Source organism: Syngnathus leptorhynchus, chromosome 16 (genome assembly GCF_054491065.1).
Source record: "Syngnathus leptorhynchus isolate UIUO chromosome 16, UIUO_Slep, whole genome shotgun sequence".
NCBI lineage: Eukaryota > Metazoa > Chordata > Actinopteri > Syngnathiformes > Syngnathidae > Syngnathus > Syngnathus leptorhynchus.
The window spans coordinates 548,258-571,344 of record NC_141210.1 but is presented as its reverse complement, the minus strand read 5'-3'; the positions used below and the strand labels follow the sequence as shown (position 1 = coordinate 571,344).

The window sequence follows — 23,087 nt, the reverse complement described above, 5'->3', positions numbered from 1 at the left end:
TGTTCATCAGGGCGACACTGACCTTGCGGCGGGCAGCGCAGTGCAGCGCAGCCACATTGCTTTGGAAGGCTAATCTTGTAAGTGCTTAATGACATGCCAATTAAAAAACACTCCACTATGACAATTAATTCTGCAAACAAATGAACTCACCCGGTCTGCAGACGCTTCAGGCTAAGACCAATGCAGAAAGAAAAATCGAGCTGTTGTTTTTTTTTTTTGAAGGCCATGGAATAGAAAGTGCTGGGGGGGCGGGAGAAAAAAACGTGGTGCATAATTACAACAATCTTTATTTCTTAAAATAAGATAAAGGACACTTTGTTATCAATAATACAGGTAAAAAACAAAACAAAGAATACACAATATGACAGCTGGGTGGAAGGAAGGAAGGAAGGAAGGAAGGAAGGAAGGAAGGAAGGAAGCAAGAATGAAAGTGGCATAGATGCTCGCTAAATGGACTCCAATGGCCTTAAACCATTGGGAGCGTGTTGAAATGCAGGCAACGCTGCATCCAAAACATCCTCCGATAAATGAGGCTCCGTCCGCCCAACAATATTCACATTTGACATGGTGGGTGCATAAATACGTAGTCACTCTTATTCCATATTTTCCCGACAATAAAAACAGTGGCACTTCCAACACCAAGGTCCACGTTTAACACGAAGCCACGTGTAAACAAAGCAGAAAGGCATTTTGTGGCAGGAAAGGAGCGCAATGCAGACATATGTGGCATTTTTGGCGTGCACCCACCCAAACACGACCTTACGAGACACGCGGTGCAGATAAAGATAAAAAGGTGGATGATTAGTTTGGAGTGTCGGCTCCTTTTTGGCACTTGGAGTGAATCCGTAAGGATTGTTGGTAAAAATAAAAAAAGGAAAAGTTGCAGCAACTCTGGGTAGGAAAAAGAAAAAAATACGACATCATCTCACTCTTGTTGTCCACCGATGTGAGGAAAAAGTCGCCGGAGGCAAACGACAGCCACTCTCGGCAGGCTGGCTTGTTTCTAACCCACCTGTATGGAAAGGGGCAACGTTTTTAAGAATAAGGGACCCGAGTCTCGCATCGGGTCACTTCTAGATCTCGTGGGCGGTGAGGTGATGGTCGGGCACGCCGTTGCTGTGAGTCATGGCCGTGTTGTTCTCGTTGAGGCGCCTCACGCGGTACACTTCGTAGTGGATGCTGCTGGTGATGTCCTTAATGTTCTGCATGTGGGTTCTGGAAAGGGTCAAGAGGTGACGTCAGCGTATGACGGGCAGAGCTGGAAACGTGAGCGTATGGAATGTCGGCTCACCTGATGAGTAGATCCCGCAAATAGGCAAACTCGCAGTGGGCTATGTTTTCCACTGATGGGGAAAAACATTCATTAGTGACTGAACAAAAATCCACTTGAAAAAGTTGGCCAAGACGCGACTAAATCACGTATAAGGTTGTTGTTGGCCCCCCCCCCCCCCCCAACTTCATCTATGGGCATCTCCACGTAACGATAAGGCTAATTGCGTCTGCGGCACGTGTCGACACAGCGGGAAATGAAACTTCCTCTCGGAGACGTTTGGTAGAGGGACGCTGCACGGCTCCCGTCTGGAGCCATCATATCATTAAGACTACAAGTGAACAAAAATGAGCGTTAAGCAGCACGCAGGCACGCACGCAGGCACGCAGGCACGCCTCTTTGTTATTAATAACGGCAGCAACGGCACTCATGAGCCTTCTGGATTTTTCTATCTTGCCTTGCGACATTGCAGCCTTTTTAGCAAAAGTGGTACCTTCAATGGTTCCCCACTTGGTCTTCCTCCCCAGCAACCTCCTGCCGTTGACTTGGTATTCTTGATCGCTGCCCACGACGGCAAAGGGAATCATCTCCTGCACACGTGGGCAAGATGACAAACGGCGCCACTTTGAGGAACACTTTGAAAAGCGTCAGGCGCTCACCCTGATCTTCTCGTTGATGCTTCGGTCCTCGGCGTCCTCGTCAAACTCTTTCTGAGGGTAGATGTCGATCCCGTTGGCTCGCAGCTCTTCCCTGATCTGCTCCGGTCGGCGAAGACGTTACACTTTGAAAAGGGTTCCGGCCGAGGCGTGAACGGAGCGGGTGAATGTGGACGTTACCTTCTTTTTAAAGAAGTCCCTCTCCTCTAAGGTGAGCGTATCCGCTTTGGCAATAACCGGAACGATGTTGACCACCTTACTGAGACGCCTCATGAACTCCACGTCCAGAGGCCGCAGACTAGGTAGAAAGGAGACAGTGGAGGAAATGAATATGCAGTACACACATGCTCCAGCAGAGGTCAGACACGTTTGTGACCTACTTTTCTCTCATGATGATGTGTGTGTGTGTGTGTGTGTGTGTGTGTGTGTGTGTGTGTGTGTGTGTGTGTGTGTGTGTGTGTGTGTGTGTGTGTGTGTGTGTGTGTGTGGAGGACTAGTGAGGCCGTTTAAGGCGCTCCTGCGGTGAATGGCAGCAGCTCGGCTAATAGCGCGACGACGCAAAGTGCCAAATTGAGTGTGTGCACGCCAGACGCACTCTCAGCCTGTCTGTCTGTCTGTCTGTCTCTTTCCATTCGACCAACACCGAGCTGCTGCTGCTGCTGCTGCTGTGGCTGCTAACCCATGTGCCAATCTCCAACAGCGTGTTCCGCTGTCTGATTTTGCGTGATGAGTACAGGAGACTGCGCAGTGAATTTATTGCGCATGCACGGTAAGCATATGGATCAGAAGCAGATGTGTCTTCCTTCCATCCAGCAACGGCCGCTGCAGGTTTCCCTCCGCTCCACACTCATGAATGCGCTGCCAAGTAGGGTATGCCTCCAAGCGCATTAGCTGTGTGGCGCATGTGCGCTTGTGTCGCTATTAGCATGTTTACGTTAGGACGTGCCCCCCCCCCCCTCTCTCTCTCTCCTCACCAGTGTCCAGTAGGCGGGATAAAGTATATGCAGCAGTGGACTCTGGAGTCCGGGATCCTCTTCTTCCTGTTAATGTTTATCTCCTCCTGCAGATATGCCTCGTACTGGTCGTTAATAAATTTCATGATGGGCTGCCAGCTGGAGGGGAAAGAGAAAATAAATCGGAGATTGTCGTCTCAAGAGGAGCAAAACAAACGAAAAGGGAACTGCACCAGTTCTCGTTGTTGATCTGATCTCCAAAGCCAGGTGTGTCAATCACCGTCAGCTTCATTCTCACTCCCTTCTCCTCGATGTCTGCACAAACAAGACGAGGTGAGTGGAAGCTTGAAGGCGGCGGGCTCCGAATGGTCAGTCTCCCGTACCGTGACTGATGGATTTGATTTCAATGGTCTTGGGGATCTTCTCCTGGGCGGTGGCCATCACAGACTTGCGGCTGACTTTAGACTTGAACAGCGTGTTCATCAGAGTCGACTTGCCCAGGCCACTTTGTCCTGTGTGCAAAGAGAAAAAGCCACATCAATGGAGAAAGTGGCCATCCCCCCCGCTGAGTTTGCTTGAGAGCAGACATTAGCAATGGCTGCGTGTGATGAGGGTAATGATGGCGCTGTCTGCATGCTGATTACGGTTCTTTTTGACAGATCAGAGAGCAAAAGCAACACTTGAATTGCGACTGCGGCGTCTGTCTCTTACCTACAACCATGATGTTGAGCTCAAAGCCTTGCTTCATGGCCTTCCTCCTCATCTGCTCCAAGATGGCGTCAATCCCCACGTAAGTGAAGTCCACCGCCGGGCCCGCGGGTGCTCTCTCGCTGTCAGGCACCGCCGTGTCGGTCATGGCGCTGCTGCTGATGCTGCTGCTGCTGCTGCTGCTGGTGGTGTAGCTGCAAATCACTTCTGACCCTACAAAGAGAAAATCATTTCACATCAATAGGAGCAGAAAATGGAAGCGGTCTGTATCCTTGGAGTTTTATGGAGAACATCTGGAAGATGCTCCATTTCCAAGCCACGTGCAGGTCTGCTCTTGATACCGGCAAAAAAAAAAAAAAAGAAACAACCTAGTAATCAGTCGAGCAGCAGACCACGTTAAATATAATCACTGGCTTCGGAGGCATCCACAAAAGACTGCATCATTTACCTGCGGAGACACTTTGACTATCCGTATCAGGTCAGCAAATAGCAAATGAAAGCTGAGCCGCCGCCGCCGCCGTTATCAGCGTTATGACAGCTTTATCTCAGCGTAGGAAGGCACGTGACAACATGAGCACAGGCCAGCTTTATCAGCCATTGGATTCCAGTCAAGCCCAGAACGTTTGTCCACTCAATTCTGCATCACTCAGGGACTCGTATTGCATTGGTTCCTTGGCGCTTTCCGTGGCCTCCAGCGCTACTTCCTTCCCCATCCTGTTCCAGCAGTCAGTCAGCAATTTGAGGTGACTTACTGCCCTCTGCGCCACACCTCCTGCATTCCTCTCTCTCTCTCTCTCTATCTGCCGCTGTCTTTCTTCTCAAAGCAGAAGGGGGCTGTCCTCCCGCCAGACGTATATTTGATTTACCATCAACCTGTCCCGAACCTTTTCTGCCATGTTTTTGAGCTTTGATGCTTTCTAGCGCTACAAAGAAAATGTTAATAAAACACAAATACAAATCTCTTCACTAGCAACCGATGGTATAGCTAGGCAGGTACCGATAGCAGGTTTTAGGTATCGAGATCTCCTGGAGACTACCGATACCCCTCCTGGTTATTAGCCTGAAACAAATTCACTGGTTGTACAGACATGACATGACATGACATGGTCGTGAGCCAGTTGCGCCAGGTGTCTGGAGCAGGAGCCCAATGTTGAGCAGAACATGACAAGGGTCTGGCCCTGGCCTGGCCTGGCCTGCTTTACCATCTGCTGGATGTTATTTGCACGGCGTGACCCCTCCAGTGGCTTCTATTCAATGACATTGCGTCATTGTTACAGTACATCAGACCTACCTGCCAATTTGTGCAGGAAAGAAAATTGGCCAAATTGTCTAAAAGTGAAGCCACGTAATCATTCCAGATCAAAAGCCAGTAAGCAGAGTCGGAACATGACCTCGGCGCCCCTCCTGCAAGATAACCTTTCTAGCTTTCATTGCATTGATGTCACTCATCTTTAGTTTCTGAAGGGATTTCCCCTGGATCCGATTCGCTTATGGGATGGCTGGCATTGTTTCCTTTGAAAAAAAAAAAAAGCAACAGCATCACAACAGTCGAAAAACAGGATGACTCATCGCTGATACTGTTTTCAATTACAGGCACCACAGAAGTTTCTCTCTCGCTTCAATTCCAGGAGGACCGGCTTGCATTGCTTTTTTTCTTGTTGACAGATAAGGAAAGCAAAACGGAAGAGAGTCGTTGAGCGGCAGAGAGGAGAAAAGATGACATCCGAGCAGATCCAACCCTGCAAAAGGTTTGATGTGGTCAAAGCCACTGAGCCGTCCGTCCAATACGTTGATTTGGGCAGCGTTAGCGAGCAGGTCAAAGGTCACTTTGGGGCCCAAAATGAGTTTCTGACAAACTGTTGGCTTGATCTTTTGCGCAAACCACATCTGAAGGGAGACAAAAGGAAACTCCAAGCTATCCTGAAAGTTGATCAAACGATGTAGAAATATTTGAAGTAGGCTGCTCTCTCCAAAGTAGAGCCATGTCAAACACACATTAATAGACAAAGCCACTAAATGGGTCCTTTGGATCTTTAAAACGTTTTTTATGGGCTCTCTTTGGAAACACGCCATCGTCGTCCTTCATTTATTTTCCCAAAGCCTCGTCTCGTCTCATCTGAACACGGCTACCGTGTTTCCCAGCAAATATGCCGTTGATGCTGCCTTCAAGTCAACTGGCTGGGCATCTCACCCATAGGGACTGCATTAGAGTGACCCCAAGAGAGCCAGAGTTCAAGGGTCAAAGGTGGAGTGGTCGCATGGAATCTAACCTGGAAGGCTCATTTATGCATCTGGGCTGGCTGACGTAATGCACACCTTATCAGCGTCCCATCCAAAAGTGGCCAGAGGCCAAAAGTGGCCAGCGGACGTGCTGCTGAGGCAAACCAGAGACGCTCGCTCACGCCACAGCAAAGCGCTCGCTCAGGTCACAGCAAAGCGCTCGCTCGGGTCACAGCAAAGCGCTCGCTCAGGTCACATTGCGGCACCGTTGACAACAGGGATGGAATTTGCTCAACTGCGAGGAATCGACTGATTCGTGGCGTCGGACCGCAGTATTCGGCTGCAACCAGCAGAGGCGCTGTTCGGTCCATGCCAACTAGTTTGTCATCTTCAAAAATGAACATGCCATGTTATGGATGGGCAACTGACATTATTTGGCGATTCTCCATTCGTTTCAGTGACATGATACTAGAAACTATTTTATTCAGTTATCGCCACAAAAAGGTTCTTGAATGACATTTAAAAACTACAACTATGAAGACAATGTGAAAAATGCAAAAGTTAAGCAAAAAAGGATCTGATCTGACAAACGACCCCCCCCCCCCCTATGTAGCTTGAGTGCTTGTTAAGTGATCTGGTAATGGATCACCATGAGAACAGGAACAGCGTGTAGCTAATACTAGTCAAGTGAGAAGACAAGCGGGAGCTGAAGCGCAATGAAATGCCTCATGCAACAATCATGTCCACACCAAACTTCAACGCCACTGATAATGATGATCTTTTCCTTCCGGACATTCATCCACACAAGGACCTCCAGTCAATGAGTGAACATGGGGGGGAAAAAAAAGCAAGACTTACCGTGTGTGAAAGCCTCGTCGCTGGCTGTCGTGCAGCGCGCGTGCTCGCTCGCTCGTAAGAGGCCAAACTTTTGTGTAGCTGTGGAAGCTGGCCGCTGGCCCCGCCCACCCTGGCTTGTCATGTGAACCGAGCAAGACGCAACAGGAGACAGACAGACAGACAGACAGACACTTCCTTTATCTAGCCCCCAAAGGGGCAAACTCGGACTGCGCCGGCCGGAGCAGCTCGCATGGACAACTTAGGTAGAAATGCTCCACACATCCAATTCATGGTTTGGATCCCGATTCTTCTCACATCAAAGCGCTCAGATCCCAAGAGCACACCGTTGCCATGACACCGGCACAAACAGCAGATTAAAGCTTTACCACCTTTGGAACTCGCTTGTTTGACTTTAAGGAGCAAGCCAATGAGCACGCCTGGGAAGGAGCCAGGGTAGTCCAAGCTCTGGACGGTCGGCGATCCAAAAAGTTTTGGGGCAACCGTGCCGGGCCGACGGCGGCGGCCCCGTCCGTGCGTCTTTGTAAGACACGTGATGTAACATGATGAATTCATGACACGCTTGCTTTGGTTTACAATCCACTGCTAGCTAACTCGTGATGGGCCTGGATCATAGCAAGTGCGGGAGGGAGAGAAAGAGCACAAATAGGAGGAGATTTTAGGCCACCATTAAAAGGTACAGTTTGAATATTTAGGTTGCTCTGAATGATACGTGTGCATAGCCTGCTTGGGAACATCAAAAAAGCACCAAGTTCACAATTGCGAGATCATTTTGTGCCAAGCAAGTGGGAAGGGAGCACAGAAAAACACAAAAGCAAGCGCATCACATTGTTCAACTCCAAGGCTCTACTGGCAAGAATTACGCTTTAATAAATGCCAGGGGTTGATCGTATAATAATGCAACAGCACCCCCTCCTGCTTGCTAAAAGAACTGCAACAATGAATACTTTTAAAATTGGACCTCAGTGATGGTGGAATGAGCGTCATTTTTCTTCATAGGCACTACTGGCTTAATACAAGCCAAAATTATGTGCAAGATATCCTTATATCGATTAATTTTTTTTAAATCAAAAATTCACTCATTCAGGCTATTTTTGTCTACATGCATGCATGCACGCAGCAACACGTGCTCACGCACGCGCACACACGGACACGCGCGCGCACACGTACACACGCGCGCGCGCACACACACGCGCGCACAAACACACACACGCTTGATATGCCATAAGCATAATGGCTCATATTCATCAGATCAGGCAGGCTAAGCGTGCTATTTCCTCATTTGAGAGTGCAGATTACAAGGTGACGTCAGAGTGGGAAGTATGGCAATCCCTCCCACTAGCTTCCAAATTCATGAGAAAGGAAAGTGAAAGTGATGGCTCAGTGCCCAGTTTCACTTCTCAGATAAGAGTCAGAGGAGGAGCTTTAAAGCAAGTGAAAAGGGCAACAGAGCTCAGCTCAGACAGCGAGGAGGAAGACTCTCCAGACGTCGGTAGGTAAGAGCTGCCCGTTCCTTTGCCCACTTTTTCAATTGTGCAAAGTCAATTGCTAACTAAGGCTTTCTTTGGAACCGTTTCAGCTTTGCATTTGACAAATCCACAGACACAGAAAAGGCGCGAGATGAAGGTGTCGGGAGGAGCGGCGCTCTGGTCCGCCGCCGCCGCCGCTCTGCTTCTTTGCATCCCCGCCACCGTCCACTGCGCCGTTCAGAGGCTCAATTCTATCGATGATTTGAAAAAGGTCAACTTTGGCCAAGCCGTGCCCAAACACAGCCTGCTGCTGCTCCACTGGTTCGCCAACACCGTCGACCTCGACGACCACGTCATACGACTGACCTTTGACCCCAACCTCGAAACGTACGGTTCGCATCACTACGGAAACTACGAGAGGCTTTTGAACCCGCTGCCCCGGGGATTCCGCTATTACACCGTGGGTAATGTCATCAGAGGCCAATCGGATCTTCCCGATTACGTCCTCGATCCGCCCGACGCCGAGTACAGGGAAAGAGGAAACAGAGGCCGGATCGTATTCCGAGTGAGGGATCGAGACGGCCAGACGGTCGACCAAGTTTACCTCACGCAGCATTTCGGAAACTCGCACGAGACGCGTTACGATCCCGCCTACACGTACCAGATCACCGGCAACCTGCTCAGGCAAATCAGAGCCTTTGCAGTGGGAGCAACGCAGCAACACAACTCCTTGACGGAGCTCGCCGAAGACTTTGGGAGCCACGTCGACCGCTCGCAGTTATGGCTCCTCAAAATCACGTGGCGAGACCTGGCTTGCCTGGGACTGCTCTTGTACATGATCGTGGAGGAGAAATACTTGCCCAAGAGAAACCCGCCGCCCAAAAGAAACCCGCTGCCGCCGCCCAAAAGAAACCCGCCGCCGCCGCCGCCGCCTCATTGCGTCGTCGACATTCCGGACCACGCGGGAAGCCGTCGTCGAGACGGTGTGCGACTTCAAGTGACAACTGGGGAAAATGGAAGAGCTCGGATTTTTTGGGGGGGTGTCCCCATAAACCACCTTTTGGCAGGTGCCATGGTGGTACTGTACGAGGACAATAATAGCCAGAAAGCCATGTTTTCAAAAGTGATCCGTAGCGATTCGGGCTACGTCGACACCTCGGTACGCCTCAACGGCGGCCTCCAGGCCCGCCTCCACGAGACAAAAACAAAGTGCTGTTTGTGGACAACGGCGGCCGAGGAGATCTGCAGAGGAGCCCAGTTTGCAAATCCAGACAAAGTCCCCTTAAGCGGCCACCAAGCAAGTCTCCAACTTTTTGTGAAGGACGGCAAGGCTTGCGCTCGCTTGTTTATCGACAAGTCATTCGCAACTTGGAAAACGGAGTTTGGAAAGTCCTGGGTGGCCTTCTACGCCGACCCGGTTAAATCCACTCTAGATTACGAATGGTGGCAGTGGCAGTGGGCCACAAAGTTCCAAGCGGCGCCCAACGCTCTGGACGACTTCCACGATGTTTACGAGTATCACTCCGGTCTGACCGTGGCCCCGGGAATCCAAGCTCGATTCATTCTCAGAAATGACACGGTGTTGGCTAAAACATCAAGCTGGCGGTGATCATGGCAAACTGCAAATACTAGATGAATGTCAGAAAAAAGCCTTTTTTTTTTCTTTGATCTCTCAATCAATCTGCTGTAAGTAACTGCTGGCCATCTCTTTTGTAGCATGATTTTTTTTACAATTTCAAACAATGACTTTGAATTGATTGAACTTTGGGGGCATGAGAGGGTTTCAAGCATAATCTGTGTGAAATATTAGATGGCCTGCTTGATTTCTTGGCGCACCCAGGCTTCTTTGTTCTTTCAACACAAATGGAGCCTTTCAAAGAATAGAAAAAAAAAAAAAAAGATCCCGTGTAGCCAGCACAAGACCCAACAAGTCACGGGACAAGGAATCCAACTCAAAAGTATCATTTGAAAGCCGAGACACCCTATCAAAAATAAAAAAAAAATAAAGTCATTTTTGAAACAGGTATTGCTTGAATTTGGCTGACCAGGTTAAGGTATTGTATTGTTGCACGATGCACGTCACGCTTGGCGTATCTATCAATCTTTCAAGAATTTTTTCCACGCAAAGGTTTCGGTGCACTTTGACCTCGTTATGCAAGACAGATATTATCAATCATCAGCAGTGTATAAATAGTGAGTTGAAAGAGCGGCTACAAAACGCTTTTGTGTGATATTGAAATTTTCCACCACTTCACAATACTATTTGCTTCGATGTAGCTTTCCATTCACATGCAGACGCAAGTAGGAAGTAATAAGAGCCCGACGTCTTGCAACTTTTTCTTTTCACCCACACGGACATATTTTGTCGTTGGCCAGCCCATCGCTGTTATTTGATCTATTTGCGGAAACGGACGGTCAGAAACACGAGTGTAAAATGGAGGCGTTAACAATGTTTTATGGCTTCCAGATTTGGAATGTATCACCTCTCGGCCACCGCTTGGGCTGCCTGCCTGCCTGCCTGCTTGCAAACACAACAACAGCTGGAGCCCAGATAGCGCCACAAAAATGACAAAAGACAACAAAACAAAAGGAAAAAAATCTCCAGCCCAAACACCAACTACAACCAACATTAGACCATTGTTCAATTTCAAGTCATGCCCGCTGGCAACAGAAGATGCCAAACACATTTTGTCCACGCGGTGGTGCTAAAGGACAGTCCAAATGAAATAGTCCCTACACTACACCACCAAGGCTGAAAGCAAAAAGGTTTGGATCTCCAATGACAACGTAACAATAGGTTCTCCCGTATGAGAGAATAGAAAAGTGCTTTGGAGTTACTCACGCTGTGTAGGTGGAGTCGGCATGGGGGTGTCTGGCAGCCAGTCCACCCTGTTCCTGCTGCCGCCGTCTGCCAGGCAAGGCAGAGGCGCGCTGGGCGCAGGAGGTGGCAGGTGGTTGTTGTTGTTGTTCTCCACTCCTGCATCTGCTTGTCTGAAGCTGGGAATCTCAGGCCTCCGGGCTACCTCCACCGTGCCCAAGGTGGACGGCGGCGGCGCCTGCTGCTGCTGCGCCTGCTGCTGCTGCTGCGCCTGCTGCTGCTGCGCCTGCTGCGCCTGCTGCTGCTGCGGCTGCTGCTGCTGCGGCTGCTGCTGCTGCTGCTGCTCCGCTCTTCTCTGAGGCAGCTCGGGGATCCGGGAGACTGGCGCGGCGGACGAGGGCTGGGAGTCCATCCTCCTGGGAGGCGCGGGTGGCTCGTTGGCTCGCCTGCTCGTGGAGACGGGATTGGGGGAGCCGTCAGGCGGGGTGCTCCGACTGCCCAGGCTCGCCTCGGGTCGCCTGAGGCCAAAACGAGTGATGCCGGCACTGGGCGAGTTGTCGATCTGCTTGGAGGAGACCTCGATGGAGATTTCCGTGCGGCGAGAAGACGCCGCCGCCGCCGCCGCCGCGTCGGGGTTGCGGGCCCCCGATAACTCCATACGCCTCATGCCCGTTTTGGGGGATCGCAGATTGGAGGAGTCGGCGGAGGGAGATGATTTGGGGGAGTAGTAGTCAGAGTTGCGGGAACTAAGGTCATAACTCCTCTGGCTGGACGTGGAAGAGAGCGATGAGCGGAGGGGGTTGGCGGTGCGACGGGACAGAGGCGAGTGGTGCGTGGATGAATCCGGTTCCTCCACTTCAAATGACCGTTTCAGAGCTGGAAAACAAAATTGTTCTGCTTAGCCAGGAAACAAACATCACCCTGAACCCATCCCACCAGAAAAAAAAAAAAAAAAAAGCGAAACAAAGCAAAGCAAACATCATCGAAACAGGGCCGGCCGGAAACACTTGGATTTGGGCCTCCGACAGAGAGGAGGGAGAATCCTTCACATTCATAAAACAAACCGTTCGTAAAGCACCCAGACCACAAACGAAAGCAACGTGCAAAATGAATATATAGCACCTCCATATTGCAACGCATCTTTTTTTTTTGTGTCCAAGCAACTTCAACAGCCTGTTAAAGCAAACGTCTATTTGGCGGGGCTCACTCACCTCTCTTGACACGCTTCAAATAAGTCGACAGCATTGCGCAGGAAAAGCGAAGAAAAGTCCAAATAACAAAAAATGCAAATGTCAAGCGACCGGACGCTTGGAACTCTCGCACAACGCCAACAAAAAGGAAAAGAAAAAGGAGACCATGCGTTCACGCTAAGTAACACCTGTTGGTTCATCAGGTTACGCATGCGCAGACGTCGCCTTGCGCGCCTCCGCTGTTAGTTGAAATCATTCATTCATTCATTCATTCATTCATTCATTCATTCATTCATTTTCTGAACGATGTCGTTCAAACATTGTCCAAACTACTCTGCATATATTGTTTCTTGACGTATTCATAGTGTACTGCATATTTATGCACATTAAGAGAAGGACTAATAGAACAACGTCATAGTTGATTGGTAAAAATGCCACGAGTGAAGTGGAGAGGTTTTGCCACAAATCCAAATGTGGAAAAATGCCACAGTTTGCTCCACTGCAGCAATAATTCTCTGTCCCAAATCAATAGCCGGCCATCTGGGCCTCTGGGCACCAGCATGGGAGAAGATGTTCTTCCTGGAATAGTTGCTCTTTTCCCAGCGCTTGTGTGCTTGAGTGAGTCAGCAGAGAAGCAGCTCGGTGCAAAGCGGGGGAAAAAAATACATTCAAAAAAATCAGCAGCGTTATCTGCTCATGATATGATCCGAATTTCCAATCATCAACCAAGCGGATTTAAAAATGGAACCTTCCGCAACATTTTGCCATCTTTGACATTGTTCTCATTCCTTGTGGGACTTGATAGTATCTTATATCGTGAATGCATTGTCCATTGTAAACAAGAGGAAGAGTGGCAAGCCTTTAGCATGGACTGTTTGACCAAGACTGTGCTATAATCACATGTTTGCCTGCTGTTGAGCTAACTGTGGTGAGTGACTCTGCTGTGCCATGACGGGAGGGAGCCAGCCAGCCAGCCAGCCAGCCAGCCAGCCAGCCAGCCAGCCAGCCAGCCAGCCAGCCAGCCAGCCAGCCAGCCAGCCAGCCAGCCAGCCAGGGAGCCAGCCAGGGAGCCAGCCAGGGAGGCAGGCAGGGAGACACTTGTCAGCTGTATGCGTCTTTAAACACAGCTGGAGAGCAAGGTTAAAGACTGCAGATGAAGTTGAGGCGGGCTCACGCTGCTTCGCTCACGCCGCTTCCACTTGTGTGCAGTAAACGTAAATAGGGAGGGAGGGAGCCGAGCGGGATTCTGTTATTCTACCAAAACGCCGCATGGAAAGTCTTCCGAAAAACAAAGGCAAAATAATCACGCGTGGAGATGCCCGATAAAGGCCTCGCTTACGCTAAGCTCAGTGCTTTCTCTCCCCTCGTGGTTTCACCATCAGACAGAGATCGATAGCCGAGGACAAACGTCTGCAATTGTTCCCATCTTCTGGCTCTCGACAGCACCGCTGAATGCTTTTTCAAAAAGAGGGAAGTGTCAAAACTTCCCTGCATTCAAACAATAAACAAAGACTTCTCTCTTTCTCTCATACAAGAGCAAATGCATCATCCATTTGTTAGGAAAGTAAAGTGGAGATTTGCAGCAGTCAGCCCTCGTCTCGATCTGCTCCGACACCAAACGCTTGCAAGTGGACAAATGGAGCTCTCCCAAAAGCAAGAAGGAAAGAGATAAGTGGCAGCTGCAGCGACAAAAGAAATCAATCCAAGCCAGATGTCTGCGTGCTGCCGGGCCGGGCCGGGCCGGGCCGAGCCGGGCCGGGCCGAGCCGAGCCGGGCCGGGCCGGGCTGGGCCGGGCGCCGCCATTTCTGCTGCCCTGTATGAGCTGCGTGCGTGCGCTCTTCTCACAATTCATGAGTCAGCATGCAAAAAAACAACAACCAGAAAGCCCATCCAGGGGAAGTACACACTTCACTGACAAGAACACTGGCCCATTATGTGTCACGAGACTAAAAGCGTGATTTTAAACCGCACGACCAACATGCCGCCACCGTTGCCCTTGCTTGTTTTTCATCTTTCTGCCCGCTTAACGTTTGAACGAGAACCGGCGTTGACGGAGGTGTGGGTGCGGAAGGGAGGGAGGAAGGAAGGACGGGAGGCGGGCGGACGGGAGGCGGGCGGCCGCAAAAGTCAACTTGTTGAGGATGGACAAGCTGCTGAGAGAGGAAGAAGGGATGAATAGGCAGATGATGACGAGGAGCGGGAGGAAGGCTGAAGTGATGAAAACAAAGAGGAGGGGAGGGAGGGAGGGAGGGAGGGAGGGAGAGAGTGGCTGCCGACCAGGTGTTCCCTCCACGCCGGCCGGATCCAAAGTTTACGCTTCTAATATAATGAAGAAGAGTTACACCATATTGAGGAGAAAAAAAAGAAAACACATTCTAAGATGGAAGCTGCTCCAGTCTTACGTCATTTCAAATTGTGCAACATGGGCGTGAAGTTGGAGCTGGTGAGTCATCACATGAAATCAAGAAAACACCACAAATACGGGGGGCTGCGCTTTTTCAAAGTCATACCCCAATCATCCATTATTTGGTTGAGAAGCAAATTCGGAATCATCTTAGCTCCATTGAATTTGTCAGCTATTACACGAAGGAAAAAGATCCTACAAAAGCGTTCAGAGCCTTTCCACAGGTCAAAAAGACATTCATGTCAATTGGTCATCAAGTAGAAATGGTAGCAGGGGAGCAGCCCAGAGGAAAGAAAGCAGCAGCGGCAGCAAGCATCTAGGCATCTAGCCATCCATCCATCCGTCCATCCATCCATCCATCCATCCATCCATCCATCCATCCATCCATCCATCCACCCGTCCATCCCATGTTGTGAGTCAGGTTCCCTGAGGAGAAAGGCTGATTGCAGCCTTTTTTTTTTTTGCAGCTACAACTTCCCAACAGCATGAAGAAACACTTTGAGCGCGCATTTTCCCTTCCACCGAGCGACCACAAGCACCCAGACATGTGGAAAACATCGCAGCCAGCCAGAAAGCGAGAACGCAACCAACCTTCAAAGTCTGATATGATGCCCTCCAAGTGAGCGTTGACGCTGGAATCAGACATTTTTTTTCCCTATGTGTTTATCACGCGAGGGTTCCCTTTCACCCAGCAAGGAAACGTCGTCCAGAGGAGCGCTCCAGATTTTAAACAAATCCCAAATTTGGAATCCGACGCAAGGGACAGCGGGAGGAGGGAGGGAGGGAGGGAGGGAGGGAGAGAGCGAGCGAGCGAGCAAGCGAGGGAAGAAAAGAAAACAGCAGATCCAAGCTCAAGTCTCTCTTCTCTCACTCTGTTTTTTTCACAACTTCTTTAGCCTCCCCTTCCTTTTCTCTTCTCTCTCTCTCTCCCCCCCTCCCACTTGCACGGTTTATCCACAGGCTGTGGTCACATGACTAAAAGCTCCTCTTGTCAGCTGATGGAGCAGATGTTGATCTGGAGCACTTTTGGAGGTGGAAGAGCGTCACTTGCCCGTAACGTGTCTCATCGTTGGAATCAACACACTGCTTACATTGGAAGTGCGGACTCGATTTACTCATCATAAACACGGAAGGGCCTCGGAGCGTGCAGATTTAGGAGCCAAAAAATACCCACATTGGCAAAAAGACAACTTGCATCCCACTGGACTGTGGAAAATATGACAAAAAGAAAAGCCACGCATATGGCTGGCTTGAAGTGAGCCAGATGTCAATTGTTTGGCACAAAACCAAATAAGCTTCTGTTCAACTCATTCGAGCAATCCTAGACATTTCTTTTTCCAGCAACGACGCTTCCAAATAATCCTTGTTGCTACGGGCAAGCGTGCTGTACCCTAAAGTCATCTCCGGCATGATCACAATGGCGACATGTGGAGAGTCCCACTCTGGGACACACCCACCATATGCATAAGATCATCTGCGCACAAGTCGGACGACATGTGACCCCGGCGCTATGACTCCATGGGCCCAGCAACTGGCTCTCCTTTTAACCACACATGCAGGCAAGTTGGTGACAAGGCCACTTCCTTTCAGACTGGGCTAATCCAATCTGCTGTAACAAGTGTCACACTGGAAAGAAAGGTTTTTTTTTTTTATTATTAGGATTATTTTTTGTCCTTGTGCATGTACATTTGTACTTCAAATCCTATTTGACTGGTGGTAAGGAAAGATGGGATGGAAACATGCATATTGGGCAAGCTAGCGCACTTTTAGTCAATTAACTGCAAGCGGAAAATGCACACAAAATATGGCGGAAATCTGACGACATTTGCTTTAGATGAAAGACAAAAATGTACAGTGGTGTTCTGTTGCGCTCAACCAACGGATGGATGGATGGATCAATATATAGAAATGGACGGACGCCAGGCTGAGCACGGCTGTCGCTGGCAAATGCCAAATGGGCACGGCGGCACGCAGAGTCCATTCATGCCGCTAACTATTTAACAAACAAATGGCAATGGAGATAAGTCACACAAGTCAGGCGTCTTTGTTTTCATGGCAACGCTCATAATAAGACAGCAAAGCCGGCTGAGGAGACAGACGGAGGAGGAAGACAGCAAGGTGAACGATCGATCGATCGATCCATAGCAAAACATCACGGTGACCAGCAGGACCTTGGCAAAAGTATGCAGACAATGATGGCATTTTGGCTTCTTGTCGACTTGATCTTGAAGATCTAACAATGTTCTGTATTTTGCCACTTCTGCTGATGAATGTCAGTGGAAAGTATTCCAATGACCAAGTGGCCCAACCACATGAATGCATGCACAGCTGTACTGACAGCAGCTGCTTTTTTTTATACATCCAAAATGTGCAACAGCAGCAGCAGCAGCAGCAGCAGCAACGCGGCAGCTAGCTAGCTTTGTGCAGCACCTGTTGGCAACATGAAGCCGCGCCGCCCTGCCCTGCCCTGCCCTGCCCTGCCCTGCCCTGCCCTACCCTGCCTTACTCCCTCCCTCCCTTCGTGCACGGAGATAATTATCAATGGGACTCTCTTCTTTTCTATTTTTCCCCGCCTCCACCTCTCCGCCGGGTAATAACTTCATGGATGGAGTCGACAAGGCAGCGTTACAGTTCTTTGTTAGCCTGACATATTGTTCTACTCAGCCCATCCATCGCCACGGCGACGACCAAAACACATCCCCGGGCTCCGGGAAGCCACACGGCTGCAGAGTTGGGCCGCTTGGACGGAAACAAATTTATGGGAGGAATTTCAATGACACATTTGGAATCAAATTCACCTTTGGCCTTTTCTGGCACTTGGGCCTTTGGGTCAGCTGCAGATTAGCCAGAAGCGCTAAGGATACGCAGAAATAATATGACGACTATACTTTGTGAGGATTCGCCAGGTGGATGACATCACGTTCTGTGTCCAATTTATTGAATTTCATTTCATTCATATTATTTCACGATTCATTTGATTCATTTCTTCATTTATCTTCGGATTAGAAGTCATTCAATTCTATTGGTGTACCTAATGATATGGCCCTGAGTGTGGAATGACACACGCATGCTGCTGCAGACGCTTTTGGACCATTTCTACTCTAAGTCATTCTTCCCTCTCGATGACTACAGCTTCCACGGATGACAAACTCCATTGAGCAGGCTTTTGTGTGCGTGTGAATCATATTGGAGTGTCTTATTTGCAAGGCGGGCTGACTCAGGCTTTCTACATCCTGTTGGCCAGAGAGAAGCGAGTGACCCACAGAGCCACGAGGGACAAGAGTAGTACTGTTCAAACACGGCTCTTTCCTGTTCACGCTTGAAACCGCCACAAAGAGCAAGAGGGAGAGAGAGAGAGAGAGAGAGACATAGCCCAGACGGAAAACTTCTGGGAGATAATACATGTATCAGTTAAGCCTGCACAGAAAAAAAAAAATGAAAGCATGCAGTCAGCAAAGAGGACGGAATGAGACAATGGAAAAAAAAAAAAAAAAAAAACAGAGTGGAAAGTATAACGGCGCAGAGAGACACCGGAAAGCGCTCAATGACGATGTGGTTGACTCCAGTGAGTGAAGAAACATGTGTCCTACCTGAGAATTTGTCCCCCTCCATAACCAGATCACTCCCTCCAGAGCCACATGTAGCGTCTGTACTTTGACTCCACTCGCTCTCTCTCTCTCTCTCTGTCTCGCTCTCACTCCCTCCCCGTCTTTTTTTGGACTTCCCTTCCTCCCTCCTCTGCTCTGCTCTGCTCTGCTCTGCTCTGCTCGGCTCGGTCGTCTCCCCGCTTTGATTCCTTCAGTGTGACGACACGGCCCATGTGCGGGTCATATGTTGCTCCCTTCAGATGCTGCCGTGGAAAGACTGAAGCAGCATTGTGTCCGTCGGAAGCATGTGACGGGCTATTTTTGCAAGGCCCTTCCCTTCATGACACTTCCCTGCCATGCCATGCCATGCCATGCAATGATAGGAAAGTGATTGCTACAATAAAAAACAGCAAAAGAGAACACAGCAGTGACACTTGACCTAACCCTTTCGCACATCCCTCACACTGTGTTGGAGGTCAGAGGTCACGTGGCGAGCGCCGAGTGAGACATCAAACGGGGTGCAAAAATCATGAAATGTTCCCCATTATTTGCTGTAAAACCTTGTCTAAGAGAAAAGTAGGTCTTTGGTGCCATCTTGTGACATCTTGGTGTATATGCGCGTGGTAGTTTCTTTCACACAAGCTGTCAAATAGAAATAGTGCTTTGGCACATTGGTTGTTTAGGTACATTGTTTTTGTAAATAACACGAAAAGTATTGTAGTAAACACAACTTTGTTGAGCATGCATTTATTTGTATGAGACGGAGGGGGGGTGCAGTTCATATCATCTAATGCAAATTTTCAAAGACTTTTTAGGAGACAAGGCGTTCGTTCTTTCATAATGTGGGGAAAATGCACCAAGCAAAGATGCGCTGCATTTTGGCGACCTCTTGTGGTCAATATCTGAAAGTAGCTGGCTGTCATTGGCATGTGTACACGTGTTGAGATTGACTTGTCTCTTTTTTTCATGTGGACATTTGAACAAATATGCGAGTGTGCCGGCATCCCATAATATGCTTTCTCGGCAGACATCTTTAAGCACAAAAGATAACAAGCGGAAAGTCATTCATTACGAGAACCATCAAGGTAGGAGGCCATTAAACGCCACACGGGACACGGTCATTACCGTGATGTCATTTTCACACGTACGCACACACACACATGAGCAGGATTCATTTATATGTATGTCGGTTGCCTCATTTAGCCATCAGGTGTTTATGGAATGAGTTCACATTCTGCACATGTGTATTTCACTTGTTCCTTCTTCTTCATCTTCTCTGTGGCGATGCTGCACACACAAAAGTAGGTTCTCTGCAAAGTCTTAGCCGCCCGTCGTGTACTAAAGCACAAATGAGAAAGAAGCCCGCTAGGCAGCACTTACCAGGGCTGACGATAGCGTCTGTTCTCCTCCATCGCGCGCTGGACGACCGTCCTGTCAATACACAACAAAAAAACAAAAGAGTAGATGAGAGCTTATAAGAGGCTCTGTGAGTGAGCGAGCGAGCGAGCGAGCGAGCGAGCGAGCGAGTGAGTGAGTGAATGCATGGCCTGGACAAACATGTCAAGCGCTAAGTGATTGGCCTCAGATGACGAGTGAAGATAAACAGAGGGGACGGGCTGCAGCACTTAGTTGCACTTGAAATACAAAAGCACTCACTCACTCACGCTCTGCACACACACACACACACACACACACACACACGTACACGTCTTGTGAATGAAGGCAAAGCAGCAAAGAATGGAGGAGTGCCTTGTAATCAGGCATGCTGAGATTTTTTTTCCATCCTGTTTTTTATACAGTATTTCAATGCAGTACAATTTTCATGTTGTTTTTTTTTTGGCCAGTATGTTTACCAGTAGGCCGCAACCATTTCGCAAACGACAAACGTGCGTGAAACAGAGCGAGACGGGCTGAAAGGTCCCACGCACGCACCCATTTCTCAAGGTTGTTTTTACATGTCCACCTGGATGCATTCCTAATGAGTGAGCACCACACCAAAACAAAACAAAGCCAACAAAGCACACGCACATGGACCCACATAAGCGAACTAGCGACGTCATTCACCGCCAATGAGGGCTATAGACGGCAAATATCAAGCCACTGACGTCAAACATCAATTTCAATTGTTAGTTAGCGCACGCTAACTTATGTGTGGCTAGTAACTAAATGTACCACTTCACAGTCAGCCTTACTAAACGATCTTGTAGCCCCAGCTAGCTCGAGCAGACACACAGAAGAGGAAGGCTTTCATCCTTGACTCTGCACACACCTTTCTGTACAGTACAAACACAACGCCAATGGAGGATACTAAGAAAGCAGCCCATAAAACAACGTGGACAAGAATGGGACTTCCTTTTCAAGTCACTTATGAAGCGTGTGCTTGTTCACAAAGTGATGTCAACATGCTTTTAATCAAGGTCAAATACAGCGCCGAGTTGAAAGTAAACAATCCGGTTGCTACTCTGAAAGCGTCGAGTAAACGCCTGCGGGTGCAGCCATCTTGTAAGATGTCCTGCCGTAGATGGGAACCCGCCATTATCTTTTTACGGGCTCTCTCCCTCTGGGCTCGGAGCCAACCTACAACTATCCGTGTAAAGATGCGGCCGCATTCTTTGCTGCTAATAATAAACACGCCAGGTGGAAAAAAGGATTCACGTGGCATCGTTTGAAATGGAGGTGAACTTTTCATCTCTCTTTCATCGTTTGAAATTGAGCTATTTGAACTCTTTGATAGGGGCATAGTTATCACGTCGTGCACCGTCGGGCCTATGTGCATGTCTGATGCATTCCATCATTTTATGAGTCAAGTTGAAGGTTAGGCCATCCGTCCGTCCGTCCATCCGTCCGTCCATCCATCCATCCATCCATCCATCCATCCATCCATCCATCCGTCTATCCGCCCATCGGCATGCGGAGCCAGATGACAGGGCAAATAGTGCGAGTGTGTCGCAACCTACTTTTATGTGTGTGGAGTTAGGAAGTCCTGTATATAGGTTACTCATTGATCCAAAGCATAGGGAGGGGCTGTGGAATCATTCAGGCAATTGCAACCGAGATAAAGAATTGCCTTTTACATCCTGCAAGAAGTAAGTGGAAAAGGGGAAATCGGGGAGAGCAGCTGATCAGGTTGACTGCGACTTTGTGATTACAATTGCACAAAAAGGAATGTGGCACCTGCACACACATAGCACAACACACACACACACACACGAGGAGGAAGGAGAAAGATTTGGCATGAGCCAACTTGCACTTGGCTCCAATGGAAAAGTGTCAAACGCTCGATTGCACAAAGACTCTGGAAAGAGGAGCCCGACGAGTGCGGCATTCCGTAGGATACACCTTGTGTACATTGGACTGAGTCGGAGCTTAGCTGGAGTAGGAGGAGGAGGAGGAGGAGGTCAATGAGGCTCAGCGGATGGGCGCCAGATGAGGCAGGAGGAGGAGGAGATAAGAAAAGGTGAGGCGGAAGATGGATGTCTCAATCAGGATGTGCGTGCGTGCATGCGGACTTTGTGGCACTTCTCGTGACTGACAAGGTCGTTTTGTTGTTGCGAGCTTTCATCCTTAATGCTGGAAACTTTTCACTCTTCTATACTCAAGTTAATTGTATTTACTGCCATCTAGTGGACGAGCATTTCATTGTTCACTAGCATCAAATAATGATAATAGCCGTAAAATCGGATATTGTTGGGAGAAGTTGCTCGAAATAGATCTAAAAAAAAAAATCCTTGACACTGTGCCCCAATTCATCACTTGAATAAATAAGGAGTATTTATCAGGTTTATAACCTAGAAACAAAACAACAGGTGACACAATTTAGCAGTGGAGTTGTGAACACCTCACTCGACTCCCACTTAGTGGCTGTTATTATCTTGTGTAGTGTGTGCTTCATCGAAACAGAAGGCATTTTTAACAAAGTGTTAGCGAGTTTGCAAACTAAAACAAAAGAAACACATGATCCCGAGATGCGGTTGGCTTAAATCAATCATTTATCTCAAATCAAGTTTTCAGTAGGAATTGAGCAGACATGACATTTGCAAAGCTAAACTTTACATGAAAGCCGGTCAACATTTCAATACCAATCTGGAATAAATCAGGGAGTGGGAAAAAAAAAAACAGACAGTAATAACAACAACATCATGTCAACACAATTACCTGTGTATGAAGATTTCTTCATGGTGGCAGACGTTTCCTCCAGAAATTGGTGAGATTAAAAAGATGTTGTTGTTTTTTTTTTTTTTTTTGACAAATTCTTCCCTCCTGACTTCAGTTGGACCGTGTTAAGTTGCCAAGCGTATTACAGTCCACTGCAAGCCTCTTGGGAGAGAGGAGAAAAGAAAAAAAGAAAAGAAAAAGAAAAGGACAGACGGGAATGGACACAATCACACCTGCGCTCCTGCGTCATGACGCACGCACGCCCGCCCGCCCGCCCATGCGGCATGAGCGGGAGTGGTTTGGCTCCCCAAACGCTCAGCTTTTCCATGTTTGCTAGTTCATCCGTTGATTGAACATATCAATCAAACTGTGATTAGCATGCACATGTGTGTGTTGTGTCAACATTCGCCTCTTTCCAGAGTTTGGAGTTATTGCAAGGATTCAGGTCGAGCGAGCTCCGCCACTGCAGGTACAGATCCAACGAATGGTGGGGTCCGTATCCAAGCTGAAAACAACTTGAAATTCCAATCAAAGAAATGAGTTGAGCATCTGGCTGCTTGCTGCTGATCTCATCTTGCCTTCAAATTGTCATTTGCCGTTCGTTTCCTGTTACAAGTCACGGCAGGCTGCAGCTAGCCTGCGCACAATGCGCTTTTGTGGTATTTCTGTTTTTTTGGCCCCTCGGCTGTGAAGAAAGAGCGGGGGTCTTGGTTTCCGCTTGCTCAACTTGAGACCTCATTGTTATTGTCACACTTCACCCCCGGCCGGGGAGAAAAGTCACAGCTTGCAAAGTGCTGCAAA

General features: G+C 48.8%; 2 protein-coding genes across 5 annotated transcripts; one reads left to right on the top strand and one right to left on the bottom strand.

Moving 5' to 3' along the window:
* Positions 1–271: 271 nt before the first annotated feature.
* Positions 272–22,519, bottom strand: LOC147043757 (septin-9-like). 2 transcript variants are annotated; one of them, XM_085932899.1, is made up of 12 exons: positions 22,287–22,519; positions 19,512–19,562; positions 10,974–11,825; positions 3,591–3,800; positions 3,263–3,391; positions 3,113–3,194; positions 2,901–3,038; positions 2,107–2,224; positions 1,930–2,025; positions 1,764–1,860; positions 1,292–1,343; positions 272–1,215 (listed from the first exon to the last, which is right to left on the bottom strand). In XM_085932899.1, exons 1-12 carry the CDS (start codon positions 22,306–22,308, stop codon positions 1,074–1,076), a joined length of 1,989 nt encoding a protein of 662 aa, XP_085789025.1. In that variant the 5' UTR covers positions 22,309–22,519; the 3' UTR covers positions 272–1,073. The 2 variants fall into 2 exon arrangements, with proteins under 2 accessions (XP_085789025.1, XP_085789026.1); XM_085932900.1 differs by lacking the exons at positions 19,512–19,562; positions 22,287–22,519 and adding an exon at positions 12,161–12,369.
* Positions 6,463–10,558, top strand: LOC147043758 (uncharacterized). Of its 3 annotated transcripts, XM_085932903.1 has the most exons (3): positions 6,463–7,338; positions 7,957–8,154; positions 8,242–10,558. In XM_085932903.1, exons 2-3 carry the CDS (start codon positions 8,016–8,018, stop codon positions 9,738–9,740), a joined length of 1,638 nt encoding a protein of 545 aa, XP_085789029.1. In that variant the 5' UTR covers positions 6,463–7,338; positions 7,957–8,015; the 3' UTR covers positions 9,741–10,558. The 3 variants fall into 3 exon arrangements, with proteins under 3 accessions (XP_085789029.1, XP_085789027.1, XP_085789030.1); XM_085932901.1 differs by having other exon boundaries at positions 6,463–8,154; XM_085932904.1 differs by having other exon boundaries at positions 6,463–8,158; positions 8,242–10,557.
* Positions 22,520–23,087: the final 568 nt, after the last annotated feature.

What these genes read in the sequence shown, in the direction of transcription:
- LOC147043758 (XM_085932901.1), top strand. Translation starts at nt 7,896, where the DNA reads ATGGCTCATATTCATCAGATCAGGCAGGCTAAGCGTGCTATTTCCTCA. An exon ending in GGAAGACTCTCCAGACGTCG is followed by an intron (nt 8,155 to 8,241) that starts GTAGGTAAGAGC and finishes GAACCGTTTCAG; the next exon opens with CTTTGCATTTGACAAATCCA.
- LOC147043757 (XM_085932899.1), bottom strand. Translation starts at nt 22,308, where the DNA reads ATGAAGAAATCTTCATACACAG. An exon ending in GCTCAACATCATGGTTGTAG is followed by an intron (nt 3,392 to 3,590) that starts GTAAGAGACAGA and finishes CTTTGCACACAG; the next exon opens with GACAAAGTGGCCTGGGCAAG. An exon ending in CAGATCAACAACGAGAACTG is followed by an intron (nt 3,039 to 3,112) that starts GTGCAGTTCCCT and finishes TTTCCCCTCCAG; the next exon opens with CTGGCAGCCCATCATGAAAT.